The following is a 15,446-nucleotide window of genomic DNA, read 5'->3' on the forward strand; positions in this document are numbered from 1 at the left end:
TCCGTATGGTGCAAACATAACACAAACACGGAAGACAATCACCCACAACGAACACTGTGACAACGCCTACCTAAATATGACTCTTAATTAGAGGAACGCCAAACACCTGCCTCTAATTAAGAGCCATACCAGGCAACCCAAAAACCAACACAGAAACAGAAAACATAGAATGCCCACCCAACCTCACGTCCTGACCAACTAACACACATAAACTAACAGAAATAGGTCAGGAACGTGACATTTACAGTGGGGATTCCCCAGTCCAGCAGAGAGCAGCTTCACTCCTGAATCCTTCAGGTCATTGTTACTCAGATCCAGCTCTCTCAGGTGTGAGGGGTTTGAACTGAGAACTGAGGCCAACACTTCACAGGATGTGTCTGTGAGTTTACAGCCAGTGAGTCTGCGAACACAGAAGAAATACAAAAAAAATACAAAAAAAAACACATACAACAGTAAACACATGTGGATCTGGTGAACAGTTATCACTTGTTGACCAACTATAGGAATACTGACCTCAGAGTCTCCAGTTTACAGTGGGGATTCCCCAGTCCAGCAGAGAGCAGCTTCACTCCTGAATCCTTCAGGTCATTGTTACTCAGATCCAGCTCTCTCAGGTGTGAGGGGTTTGACCTCAGAGCTGAGATCAGAGAAGCACAGCCTTTCTCTGTGACTAGACAGCCTGACAGGCTGAGAAAGAGATCATCATGACTTCACAAACACACTGTTAATTTAACAAGTAGTGAAGAAGGACAATGGCAGATGCATTTGGTTTATTCTCTCAAATAACATATAGATGAATCTTCGATTTCCTAGAATTGTATGGTCATATTGTTACACTAATGTGAACATCAATTAATTTATTCAATATGTTTTTCAATATAATATTATATACATATTATAATACATATTTTTCTCTAAACTGAACATTTCTTCTTGATGATTAGTTCGTATATGTCATTTTATTTTCTCACAGAGCAGCTCTGGAGGCTTTGACCACTGGCAGCAGCCTCAGAAGACCTTCCTCTGATATGGAGTATTTCTTCAGGTCAAACACATCCAGCTCCTTTTCTGAAGTCAGCAACACAAAGACCAGAGCTGACCACTGTGCAGGTGACAGTTTGTCTTCTGAGAGACTTCCTGAGCTCAGATAGCTTTGGATCTCCTCCACTAGAGAATGGTCATTCAGTTCATTCAGACAGTGGAACAGATTGATGCACCTCTCTGGAGAGGGATTCTCCCTGATCTTCTCCTTGATGTACTTGACTGTTTCTTCATGGGTCTGTGAGCTGCTTCTTGTCTTTGTCAGTAGACCTCGTAAGTGCTTCTGATTGGACTCCAGTGAGAGTCCCAGAAGGAAGCGGAGGAAAAGGTCCAGGTTTCCCGTTTCACTTTGTAAGGCTTTATCCACAGCACTCTTGTAGAAAGTAACTTCAGGCTTGTCTCTGAACAGCAAAGAAAAGATACTGGACTTGGTTTGTAGTTTGTCCATTACATTCTCATTGTTGTTGATGAATGAGAGGAACACATATACAGCAGCCAGAAACTCCTGAATGCTCAGATGCACAAAGCAGTACACCTTGTCCTGGTACAGCCCACATTCCTCTTTAAAGAGCTGTGTGCACAATCCTGAGTACACTGAGGCTTCATTAACATCAATGCCAGCCTCTTTCAGGTCTTTTTCATAGAAAATCAGATTGCCATTCACAAGCTGTTGAAAAGCCAGTTTTCCCAGTGACAGAATATTCTCTTTATTCCGGTGTGGACCTGTCTTTTCTGTCCCAAGATACTTTTCATTCTTCTGTTTGGTATGAAACACCACAAGGTGTGTGTACATCTCAGTCAGAGTCTTGGGCATCTCTTCTCGCTTATGTTTCAGCATGTGTTCAAGGACTATTGCAGAAATCCAACAGAAGACTGGAATGTGGCACATGATGTGGAGGCTCCTTGATGTCTTTATGTGTGAGATGATTCTGCTGGCCAGGTCCTCATCACTGAATCTCTTCCTGAAGTACTCCTCCTTCTGTGTGTCATTGAACCCTTGTACCTCTGTCACCTGGTCAACACACCCTGAAGGGATCTTATTGGCTGCTGCAGGTCGGGTAGTTATCCAGAGGAGAGCAGAGGGAAGCAGATTTCCCGTGATGAGATTTGTCAGCAGAACATCCACTGAGGTTGACTCTGTGACGTCCCAACAGATCTTGTTCTTCTGGAAATCTAGGGGCAGTCGGCACTCATCCAGACCATCAAAGATGAACAGAACATTGTACTTGTCATAGTTGGAGATTCTTGATTGTTTGGTTTCCATTGAGAAGTGATTAAGAAGTTCAATGAAAGTGTGTTCATCCCCTTTCATTAAATTCAGCTCCCGGAAAGGGAATGAAAATACAAATTGGACATCCTGATTGGCTTTTCCTTCAGCCCAGTCCAGAATGAACTTCTGCACAGAGACTGTTTTTCCAATGCCAGCGACTCCCTTTGTCAGCACAGTTCTGATAAGTTTGTCTTGTCCAGTTAAGGGTTTGAAGATGTCGTTACATTTGATTGCAGTCTCTGGTCTTGCTTGTTTCCTGGTTGTTGTCTCAATCGGTCTCAGTTCATGTTCAGTATTGACCTCTCCTGTTCCACCCTCTGTGATGTAGAGCTCTGTGTAGATCTTATTGAGAAGTGTTGGGTTTCCTTGTTTAGCGATCCCCTCAAATACACATTGAAACTTCTTCTTTAGATTAGATTTGAGTTCACGTTGGCAAATCAGAGCAAGCTCATCTGAATAAAGAAATAACACAGAGGATATTAATATTACGTCTGTTTTAAGGCCTACGGTATTGTAGGACTGTTATAAAGTTTAAAATTAAAATTATAATAGTTTATTATCTTAACTGACAGTATAAATGTGTAAATGTTTTCATAATGCATTACAGACTGGTGTGACTGATTATATTAATATTGATGGTATTATTAATGTTGTCTCTCTCTCTCTATAAATTAATCCCAACACATCCCTGCTGCCACTTGATGAGGTCACTAGGTGTTGTGTTAAGGCTGCTACAAAATCATTGAGTTACACAGCTACTTTAGCTGTACTTTAGCTACAGCTTTTAAATGTTATAAATCATCATCAACATGAGCCAGACAGCTCTTACTTTTCTCCAGTGTGTCAGCAAGCTCCTTCTGGTTCATTTTCCTTAGGACGTGCAGTGTGATCTTCAGAGCCCCCTTTCTGGCACTGCTCTCCTGCTTCTCATCTTCAGCATCCACCACTTCATTGTCCTGCTTCTGACTCTCAAAGCCTTCTGGGAGTTCTGGACTAAGAATACTCTTGAACCTCTTCAGTTCATTTTTCACAAATGTCATAATATTCTCTTCAAGCAACTGAAATAAATACAGTAAATAAGTTTAGAAAGAGAAGAAATGCTTTCTCATAAACAAATTAACTGCTTTTTCAAGCGAAGGCCTTTTAATGCAACCGCTGTGTCAGATTTCAAAAAAAAATTACGGAGCTCAGAACAATAGCCAAATTAGCCGCCATGTTGGACTCAACAGAAACCAGAAAATACGTGATAAATGTTTCCTTACCTTTGATGAACTTCATCAATGCAGTCCTAGGAATCCCAGGTCCACAATAAATGCCTGATTTGTTTGATTATGTCCGTTATTTATGTCCAATTAGCTACTTTGGAATTGTTTACCAAAAGCCCTAACCAAAGTCACAAAGCGCGACCACTATAACGTGACGAAATGTCCAAAAGTTCCGTTACAGTCAGTAGAAACATGTCAAACGATGTACTGAATCAATCTTTAGAATGTTGTTAACTTGTTATGACTGCAATCCCGTTAACGGGATAAGTGTCATCAACAACCGCTGAATAGCATAGCGCTACATTCAATAAATATTACTAAAAATATTTATATTCATGAAATCACAAGTGCTAAACACAGTTTAGCCTTTTGTTAATCCACCTGTCGTGTCAGATATTGAAATTATGCTTTACAGCGAAAGCAATCCAAGCGTTTGTGTAAATTTATCGATCGCTCGACAAAACATTAAGTAGACTTAGCATCAAGTAACTTGGTCACGAAAATCAGAAAAGCAATCAAATTAATAGTTTACCTTTGATGATCTTCGGATGTTTTCACTCACGAGACTCCCAGTTAGACAACAAATGTTCCTTTTGTTCCATAAAGATTATTTTTATATCCAAAATACCTCCGTTTGTTTGGCGCGTTATGATCAGAGATCCACAGGAAAGAGCGGTCACGACAACACAGACAAATTCCAAATAGTTTCCATAATGTCCACAGAAACATGTCAAACGTTTTTTATAATCAATCCTCAGGTTGTTTTTTAAATATATAATCGATAATATATCAACCGCAAATGTCTTTCACAGTAGGAGAGGGAAAAACAATGGCTGTCCAGACTCTGTTGCGCGAGCAAAACTCATGTGAACACTTGACGAGATGTTATCGTGCTGGCTCATTTTTTTTAATAAAAGCCTGAAACTATGTCTGAAGACTGTTGACACCTTGAAGAAGCGATAGGAAAAAGAAATCTGGTTCATATCCCTTTAAATCCAGCAAAGGGAGGCTATGGAACATGGAGTTTTCAAAATAGAAGCCACTTCCTGTTTGGATTTTCCTCAGGGTTTCGCCTGCAATATCAGTTCTGTTATACTCACAGACAATATTTTGACAGTTTTGGAAACTTTAGAGTGTTTTCTATCCAATACTAATGAATAATAATATGCATACATTAGCAACTGAGACTGAGGAGCTGGCCATTTACAATGGGCACCTTTTCATCCAAGTTACTCAATACTGCCCCTGCAGCCATAAGAAGTTAACATACATCTTGAATAACGCAGCAAACGGAGAATTAGATTGACTTCAGTTGAGAGATGGAACGGAGCTCCCTCTTATGGGAACGCGCCTCCTCAATGCTTGATCACATCGTGGCAGTGGTGACTAAATCCTGTCTCCTTCGCCCCCCCCTTCACATTAGAGTCATCAGACAAAGTTCTAATGACTGTTGACATCTAGTGGAAGCCGTAGGAAGTGAAAATACATCAATATCTTGCTGTAATTTCAAGGAGAGCTTGGTTGAAAATCTGGCACCCCCAGAAAAATTCCAAACAGGAAGTGGAAGTTCTCAGGTTTTAGCCTGCCATATGAGTTCTGTTATACTCACAGACATAATTCAAACAGTTTTAGAAACTTCAGAGTGTTTTCTTTCCAATACTAATAATAATATGCATATATTAGCAACTATGACATAGGAGCAGGCCATTTACTCTGGGCACCTCTGTGCACCTTTCATCCAAGCTACTCAACACTGCCCCTGTAGCCATAAGAAGTTAATATCCATAAAAACTCAGTTTAGCTGGCGCACTTCAGTCAATAATACACCGGTTTCCCTCCATCAAAATGCATACAAAATGATTCCCAAACGTTACCAATAAACTTATCCAAACAAGTCAAACAACGTTTATAATCAAACCGTAGGTACCCTAATACGTAAATAAACGATCAAATTTAAGACGGAAAATCGTTATTGTCTTTACCGGAGATAAACAAAAAGAACGCGCTCTCGTCCATGCGCATGGAAACACTACAGCCAAAATGGGAGCCACTTAGAAAAACTACAACTTCTACCTCATTTTTGCAAAGACCAGCCTGAAACTCTTTCTAAAGACTGTTGACATCTAGTGGAAGCTCTAGGAACTACAATCGGGGAGGATTTCGCCTTATAATAAAATTGACAGACATTGAAAACAGTGGTAGGATGAATTTGTTTTGGGGGGGGATGGTTTGTCCTCAGGGTTTTGCCTGCATTTCAGTTCTGTTATGCTCACAGACATTATTTTAACAGTTTTAGAAACTTTAGAGTGTTTTATATCCAAATCTACATCTATATGCATATCCTAGCTTCTGGGCCTGAGTAGCAGGCAGTTTAAAATGGGCACGCTATTCATCCAGACGTGAAAATACTGCCCCCTACCCCAGAGAGGTTAATAAATGATTGACAGATTGATAGATTAACTTGAGGTAAACAAAAACAAATGTACATAAAAGGACCACATACACTAAATATGGAGGCCAGGTCTGTTTGATGACTCTGGGAAGACTGACCACTGAGAATCTCTGACTCTGATCTCTCCTGTTGGTTTCTGTGGACAAAACATGAGATTACATCTCCTCATCCAGGGAGTACACACACACACACACACACACACACACACACACACACACACACACACACACACACACACACACACACACACACACACACACACACACACACACACACACACACACACACACACACACACACACACACACACACACACACACACACACACACACACACACACACACACACAGACTATGGACTATGAAAATGAACAAAAGGATTAGCCTATGGATTATGAAAACAACTAAATGAAATGGGAAAATGGGAAATGAGAAATTACGAGAGACAGTGTTGTTTAACTCACTGACCATGACTCATGAGTTCTTCTTACCTTTGTTCAGTAGAAAAGTCTCCCTCTCTAAACTTTATAGGAGGTTCAATATACTGGTAACTCTTCATGGACACACAACTGGGTACAGGGGAGGCTGGTCTCTCCTGCTTGATTGGGCTTCAACACAACAGAGACAAACATTACATCTCTCATCTACTCTGAGCTCAGATGGGGAAAGAAGAGTTTCATTCCAAAACGCTATATATCCATCTTCAGAAATGTTGGTACATTGGATTTTATTGTTTAAAGAAATGATTAAACCACTACAAGGCTTTATAAAGGCTGCTAAAGTGTTTTTTTTCCACTTAAAAATGTCAGACTTGATTTGCCCTAATGAAAAATTGATCAACCCTTACAAAACATTTCCATTAAATCTAATCCACATAAAAAAATACAAAATTGCTGTTATTTTCCTGCCGTGACAAACTGGGTCAAATTAACACGGCATCTGTAAGTGCATTCATCTTTAGATATCTAGGTGAGAAAACCACATATCACAGTCAAATATACAGGATACAAACATTCCATTCCTGTTAAACAATGGATAAATAGCATTTAGCAAAAAAACACATTTTCATACACATCTAAAATCTAGAACAGTTATATAGAATGTACCCATAAGCCATCATTTCTGAATAAAAAACTATTTAGAATATACATTCTTAAACAATATTGTCATCTCACCTCTTAGTTTTGGTGTCATGTCCCACAGAGAGACTCATTTTAGAGGCATGGCCCCCCTCCTCTCTCTCCCCAGAGAGACAAATTTTAGAGCACTGAGCCCTAAACAGAGATCCAACATGTTGGTTGTGGTAAACACAGTGACAACTAAACAGAGATCCAACATGTTGGTTGTGGTAAACACAGTGACAACTAAACAGAGATCCAACATGTTGGTTGTGGTTAACACAGTGACAACTAAACAGAGATCCAACATGTTGGTTTTGGTTAACACAGTGACAACTAAACAGAGATCCAACATGTTGGTTGTTGTTAACACAGTGACAACTAAACAGAGATCCATCATGTTGGTTGTGGTTAACACAGTGACAACTAAACAGAGATCCAACATGTTGGTTGTGGTTAACACAGTGACAACTAAACAGAGATCCAACATGTTGGTTGTGGTTAACACAGTGACAACTAAACAGAGATCCAACATGTTGGTTGTGGTTAACACAATGACAACTAAACAGAGATCCAACATGTTGGTTTTGGTTAACACAGTGACAACTAAACAGAGATCCAACATATTTGTTGTTGTTAACACAGTGACAACTAAACAGAGATCCAGCATGTTGGTTGTGGTTAACACAGTGACAACTAAACAGAGATCCACCATGTTGGTTTTGGTTAACACAGTGACAACTAAACAGAGATCCAACATGTTGGTTGTGGTAAACACAGTGACAACTAAACAGAGATCCAACATGTTGGTTGTGGTTAACACAGTGACAACTAAACAGAGATCCAACATGTTGGTTGTGGTTAACACAGTGGCAACTAAACAGAGATCCAACATTTTGGTTGTGGTTAACACAGTTGCAACTAAACAGAGATCCAACATGTTGGTTGTGGTTAACACAGTGACAACTAAACAGAGATCCAACATGTTGGTTTTGGTTAACACAGTGACAACTAAACAGAGATCCAACATGTTGGTTGTTGTTAACACAGTGACAACTAAACAGAGATCCATCATGTTGGTTGTGGTTAACACAGTGACAACTAAACAGAGATCCAACATGTTGGTTGTGGTTAACACAGTGACAACTAAACAGAGATCCAACATGTTGGTTGTGGTTAACACAGTGACAACTAAACAGAGATCCAACATGTTGGTTGTGGTTAACACAATGACAACTAAACAGAGATCCAACATGTTGGTTTTGGTTAACACAGTGACAACTAAACAGAGATCCAACATATTTGTTGTTGTTAACACAGTGACAACTAAACAGAGATCCAGCATGTTGGTTGTGGTTAACACAGTGACAACTAAACAGAGATCCACCATGTTGGTTTTGGTTAACACAGTGACAACTAAACAGAGATCCAACATGTTGGTTGTGGTTAACACAGTGACAACTAAACAGAGATCCAACATGTTGGTTTTGGTTAACACAGTGACAACTAAACAGAGATCCAACATGTTGGTTGTTGTTAACACAGTGACAACTAAACAGAGATCCATCATGTTGGTTGTGGTTAACACAGTGACAACTAAACAGAGATCCAACATGTTGGTTGTGGTTAACACAGTGACAACTAAACAGAGATCCAACATGTTGGTTGTGGTTAAAACAGTGACAACTAAACAGAGATCCAACATTTTGGTTGTGGTTAACACAGTGACAACTAAACAGAGATCCAACATGTTGGTTGTGGTTAACACAGTGACAACTAAACAGAGATCCAACATGTTGGTTGTGGTTAACACAGTGACAACTAAACAGAGATCCAACATTTTGGTTGTGGTTAACACAGTGACAACTAAACAGAGATCCAACATGTTGGTTGTGGTTAACACAGTGACAACTAAACAGAGATCCAACATGTTGGTTGTGGTTAACACAGTGACAACTAAACAGAGATCCCACATGTTGGTTGTGGTTAACACAGTGACAACTAAACAGAGATCCAACATGTTGGTTGTGGTTAACACAGTGACAACTAAACAGAGATCCAACATTTTGGTTTTGGTTAACACAGTGACAACTAAACAGAGATCCAACATATTTGTTGTTGTTAACACAGTGACAACTAAACAGAGATCCAGCATGTTGGTTGTGGTTAACACAGTGACAACTAAACAGAGATCCAACATGTTGGTTTTGGTTAACACAGTGACAACTAAACAGAGATCCAACATGTTGGTTGTTGTTAACACAGTGACAACTAAACAGAGATCCAGCATGTTGGTTGTGGTTAACACAGTGACAACTAAACAGAGATCCAACATGTTGGTTTTGGTTAACACAGTGACAACTAAACAGAGATCCAACATGTTGGTTGTTGTTAACACAGTGACAACTAAACAGAGATCCATCATGTTGGTTGTGGTTAACACAGTGACAACTAAACAGAGATCCAACATGTTGGTTGTGGTTAACACAGTGACAACTAAACAGAGATCCAACATGTTGGTTGTGGTTAAAACAGTGACAACTAAACAGAGATCCAACATGTTGGTTGTGGTTAACACAGTGACAACTAAACAGAGATCCAACATATTTGTTGTTGTTAACACAGTGACAACTAAACAGAGATCCAGCATGTTGGTTGTGGTTAACACAGTGACAACTAAACAGAGATCCACCATGTTGGTTTTGGTTAACACAGTGACAACTAAACAGAGATCCAACATGTTGGTTGTTGTTAACACAGTGACAACTAAACAGAGATCCAGCATGTTGGTTGTGGTTAACACAGTGACAACTAAACAGAGATCCAACATGTTGGTTTTGGTTAACACAGTGACAACTAAACAGAGATCCAACATGTTGGTTGTTGTTAACACAGTGACAACTAAACAGAGATCCATCATGTTGGTTGTGGTTAACACAGTGACAACTAAACAGAGATCCAACATGTTGGTTGTGGTTAACACAGTGACAACTAAACAGAGATCCAACATGTTGGTTGTGGTTAAAACAGTGACAACTAAACAGAGATCCAACATTTTGGTTGTGGTTAACACAGTGACAACTAAACAGAGATCCAACATGTTGGTTGTGGTTAACACAGTGACAACTAAACAGAGATCCAACATGTTGGTTGTGGTTAACACAGTGACAACTAAACAGAGATCCAACATTTTGGTTGTGGTTAACACAGTGACAACTAAACAGAGATCCAGCATGTTGGTTGTGGTTAACACAGTGACAACTAAACAGAGATCCAACATGTTGGTTGTGGTTAACACAGTGACAACTAAACAGAGGTCCAACATGTTGGTTTTGGTTAACACAGGGACAACTAAACAGAGATCCAACATGTTGGTTGTTGTTAACACAGTGACAACTAAACAGAGATCCAGCATGTTGGTTGTGGTTAACACAGTGACAACTAAACAGAGATCCAACATGTTGGTTGTGGTTAACACAGTGACAACTAAACAGAGATCCAACATGTTGGTTGTGGTTAACACAGTGACAACTAAACAGAGATCCAACATGTTGGTTGTGGTTAACAAAGTGACAACTAAACAGAGATCCAACAAGTTGGTTGTGGTAAACACAGTTGCAACTAAACAGAGATCCAACATGTTGGTTGTGGTTAACACAGTGACAACTAAACAGAGATCCAACATGTTGGTTTTGGTTAACACAGTGACAACTAAACAGAGATCCAACATGTTGGTTGTTGTTAACACAGTGACAACTAAACAGAGATCCATCATGTTGGTTGTGGTTAACACAGTGACAACTAAACAGAGATCCAACATGTTGGTTGTTGTTAACACAGTGACAACTAAACAGAGATCCAACATTTTGGTTGTGGTTAACACAGTGACAACTAAACAGAGATCCAACATGTTGGTTGTGGTTAACACAGTGACAACTAAACAGAGATCCAACATGTTGGTTGTGGTTAACACAGTGACAACTAAACAGAGATCCAACATGTTGGTTGTGGTTAACACAGTGACAACTAAACAGAGATCCAACATTTTGGTTGTGGTTAACACAATGACAACTAAACAGAGATCCAACATGTTGGTTTTGGTTAACACAGTGACAACTAAACAGAGATCCAACATATTTGTTGTTGTTAACACAGTGACAACTAAACAGAGATCCACCATGTTGGTTTTGGTTAACACAGTGACAACTAAACAGAGATCCAGCATGTTGGTTGTGGTTAACACAGTGACAACTAAACAGAGATCCAACATGTTGGTTTTGGTTAACACAGTGACAACTAAACAGAGATCCAACATGTTGGTTGTTGTTAACACAGTGACAACTAAACAGAGATCCATCATGTTGGTTGTGGTTAACACAGTGACAACTAAACAGAGATCCAACATGTTGGTTGTGATTAACACAGTGACAACTAAACAGAGATCCAACATGTTGGTTGTGGTTAAAACAGTGACAACTAAACAGAGATCCAACATTTTGGTTGTGGTTAACACAGTGACAACTAAACAGAGATCCAGCATGTTGGTTGTGGTTAACACAGTGACAACTAAACAGAGATCCAACATGTTGGTTTTGGTTAACACAGTGACAACTAAACAGAGATCCAACATGTTGGTTGTTGTTAACACAGTGACAACTAAACAGAGATCCATCATGTTGGTTGTGGTTAACACAGTGACAACTAAACAGAGATCCAACATGTTGGTTGTGGTTAACACAGTGACAACTAAACAGAGATCCAACATGTTGGTTGTGGTTAAAACAGTGACAACTAAACAGAGATCCAACATTTTGGTTGTGGTTAACACAGTGACAACTAAACAGAGATCCAACATGTTGGTTGTGGTTAACACAGTGACAACTAAACAGAGATCCCACATGTTGGTTGTGGTTAACACAGTGACAACTAAACAGAGATCCAACATTTTGGTTGTGGTTAACACAGTTGCAACTAAACAGAGATCCAACATGTTGGTTGTGGTTAACACAGTGACAACTAAACAGAGATCCAACATGTTGGTTTTGGTTAACAGATTGGCAACTAAACAGAGATCCAACATGTTGGTTGTTGTTAACACAGTGACAACTAAACAGAGATCCATCATGTTGGTTGTGGTTAACACAGTGACAACTAAACAGAGATCCAACATATTTGTTGTTGTTAACACAGTGACAACTAAACAGAGATCCAGCATGTTGGTTGTGGTTAACACAGTGACAACTAAACAGAGATCCACCATGTTGGTTTTGGTTAACACAGTGACAACTAAACAGAGATCCAACATGTTGGTTGTTGTTAACACAGTGACAACTAAACAGAGATCCAGCATGTTGGTTGTGGTTAACACAGTGACAACTAAACAGAGATCCAACATGTTGGTTTTGGTTAACACAGTGACAACTAAACAGAGATCCAACATGTTGGTTGTTGTTAACACAGTGACAACTAAACAGAGATCCATCATGTTGGTTGTGGTTAACACAGTGACAACTAAACAGAGATCCAACATGTTGGTTGTGGTTAACACAGTGACAACTAAACAGAGATCCAACATGTTGGTTGTGGTTAAAACAGTGACAACTAAACAGAGATCCAACATTTTGGTTGTGGTTAACACAGTGACAACTAAACAGAGATCCAACATGTTGGTTGTGGTTAACACAGTGACAACTAAACAGAGATCCAACATGTTGGTTGTGGTTAACACAGTGACAACTAAACAGAGATCCAACATTTTGGTTGTGGTTAACACAGTGACAACTAAACAGAGATCCAACATGTTGGTTGTGGTTAACACAGTGACAACTAAACAGAGATCCAACATGTTGGTTGTGGTTAACACAGTGACAACTAAACAGAGATCCCACATGTTGGTTGTGGTTAACACAGTGACAACTAAACAGAGATCCATCATGTTGGTTGTGGTTAACACAGTGACAACTAAACAGAGATCCAACATGTTGGTTGTGGTTAACACAGTGACAACTAAACAGAGATCCAACATTTTGGTTTTGGTTAACACAGTGACAACTAAACAGAGATCCAACATATTTGTTGTTGTTAACACAGTGACAACTAAACAGAGATCCAGCATGTTGGTTGTGGTTAACACAGTGACAACTAAACAGAGATCCACCATGTTGGTTTTGGTTAACACAGTGACAACTAAACAGAGATCCAACATGTTGGTTGTTGTTAACACAGTGACAACTAAACAGAGATCCAGCATGTTGGTTGTGGTTAACACAGTGACAACTAAACAGAGATCCAACATGTTGGTTTTGGTTAACACAGTGACAACTAAACAGAGATCCAACATGTTGGTTGTTGTTAACACAGTGACAACTAAACAGAGATCCATCATGTTGGTTGTGGTTAACACAGTGACAACTAAACAGAGATCCAACATGTTGGTTGTGGTTAACACAGTGACAACTAAACAGAGATCCAACATGTTGGTTGTGGTTAAAACAGTGACAACTAAACAGAGATCCAACATTTTGGTTGTGGTTAACACAGTGACAACTAAACAGAGATCCAACATGTTGGTTGTGGTTAACACAGTGACAACTAAACAGAGATCCAACATGTTGGTTGTGGTTAACACAGTGACAACTAAACAGAGATCCAACATTTTGGTTGTGGTTAACACAGTGACAACTAAACAGAGATCCAGCATGTTGGTTGTGGTTAACACAGTGACAACTAAACAGAGATCCAACATGTTGGTTGTGGTTAACACAGTGACAACTAAACAGAGGTCCAACATGTTGGTTTTGGTTAACACAGGGACAACTAAACAGAGATCCAACATGTTGGTTGTTGTTAACACAGTGACAACTAAACAGAGATCCAGCATGTTGGTTGTGGTTAACACAGTGACAACTAAACAGAGATCCAACATGTTGGTTGTGGTTAACACAGTGACAACTAAACAGAGATCCAACATGTTGGTTGTGGTTAACACAGTGACAACTAAACAGAGATCCAACATGTTGGTTGTGGTTAACAAAGTGACAACTAAACAGAGATCCAACAAGTTGGTTGTGGTAAACACAGTTGCAACTAAACAGAGATCCAACATGTTGGTTGTGGTTAACACAGTGACAACTAAACAGAGATCCAACATGTTGGTTTTGGTTAACACAGTGACAACTAAACAGAGATCCAACATTTTGGTTGTTGTTAACACAGTGACAACTAAACAGAGATCCATCATGTTGGTTGTGGTTAACACAGTGACAACTAAACAGAGATCCAACATGTTGGTTGTTGTTAACACAGTGACAACTAAACAGAGATCCAACATTTTGGTTGTGGTTAACACAGTGACAACTAAACAGAGATCCAACATGTTGGTTGTGGTTAACACAGTGACAACTAAACAGAGATCCAACATGTTGGTTGTGGTTAACACAGTGACAACTAAACAGAGATCCAACATGTTGGTTGTGGTTAACACAGTGACAACTAAACAGAGATCCAACATTTTGGTTGTGGTTAACACAGTTGCAACTAAACAGAGATCCAACATGTTGGTTGTGGTTAACACAATGACAACTAAACAGAGATCCAACATGTTGGTTTTGGTTAACACAGTGACAACTAAACAGAGATCCAACATATTTGTTGTTGTTAACACAGTGACAACTAAACAGAGATCCACCATGTTGGTTTTGGTTAACACAGTGACAACTAAACAGAGATCCAGCATGTTGGTTGTGGTTAACACAGTGACAACTAAACAGAGATCCAACATGTTGGTTTTGGTTAACACAGTGACAACTAAACAGAGATCCAACATGTTGGTTGTTGTTAACACAGTGACAACTAAACAGAGATCCATCATGTTGGTTGTGGTTAACACAGTGACAACTAAACAGAGATCCAACATGTTGGTTGTGATTAACACAGTGACAACTAAACAGAGATCCAACATGTTGGTTGTGGTTAAAACAGTGACAACTAAACAGAGATCCAACATTTTGGTTGTGGTTAACACAGTGACAACTAAACAGAGATCCAGCATGTTGGTTGTGGTTAACACAGTGACAACTAAACAGAGATCCAACATGTTGGTTGGGGTTAACACAGTGACAACTAAACAGAGATCCACCATGTTGGTTGTGGTTAACACAGTGACAACTAAACAGAGATCCCACATGTTGGTTGTGGTTAACACAGTGACAACTAAACAGAGATCCAACATTTTGGTTGTGGTTAACACAGTTGCAACTAAACAGAGATCCAACATGTTGGTTTTGGTTAACACAGTGACAA

General features: G+C 39.5%; 2 protein-coding genes across 3 annotated transcripts in view; one reads left to right on the forward strand and one right to left on the reverse strand.

The window, feature by feature from the left end:
* LOC139562714 (NLR family CARD domain-containing protein 3-like) overlaps positions 1 to 15,446 on the forward strand; it is a 473,339-nt gene that overhangs the window by 403,536 nt on the left and 54,357 nt on the right. The window lies entirely within an intron of this gene.
* The window catches only part of LOC139562716 (NLR family CARD domain-containing protein 3-like), a 259,825-nt gene that overhangs the window by 147,663 nt on the left and 96,716 nt on the right, over positions 1 to 15,446 (reverse strand). The window contains exons 5-9 of the mRNA XM_071380679.1: positions 7,203 to 7,301; positions 6,519 to 6,635; positions 6,080 to 6,164; positions 3,141 to 3,369; positions 972 to 2,763 (exon numbers count right to left, since the gene is read on the reverse strand). Coding sequence (XP_071236780.1) covers positions 972 to 2,763; positions 3,141 to 3,369; positions 6,080 to 6,164; positions 6,519 to 6,635; positions 7,203 to 7,301 — 2,322 coding nt within the window. The remainder of the gene's footprint in view (positions 1 to 971; positions 2,764 to 3,140; positions 3,370 to 6,079; positions 6,165 to 6,518; positions 6,636 to 7,202; positions 7,302 to 15,446) is intronic.

Source organism: Salvelinus alpinus, chromosome 32, assembly GCF_045679555.1.
Source record: "Salvelinus alpinus chromosome 32, SLU_Salpinus.1, whole genome shotgun sequence".
Classification (NCBI taxonomy): Eukaryota; Metazoa; Chordata; class Actinopteri; order Salmoniformes; family Salmonidae; genus Salvelinus; species Salvelinus alpinus.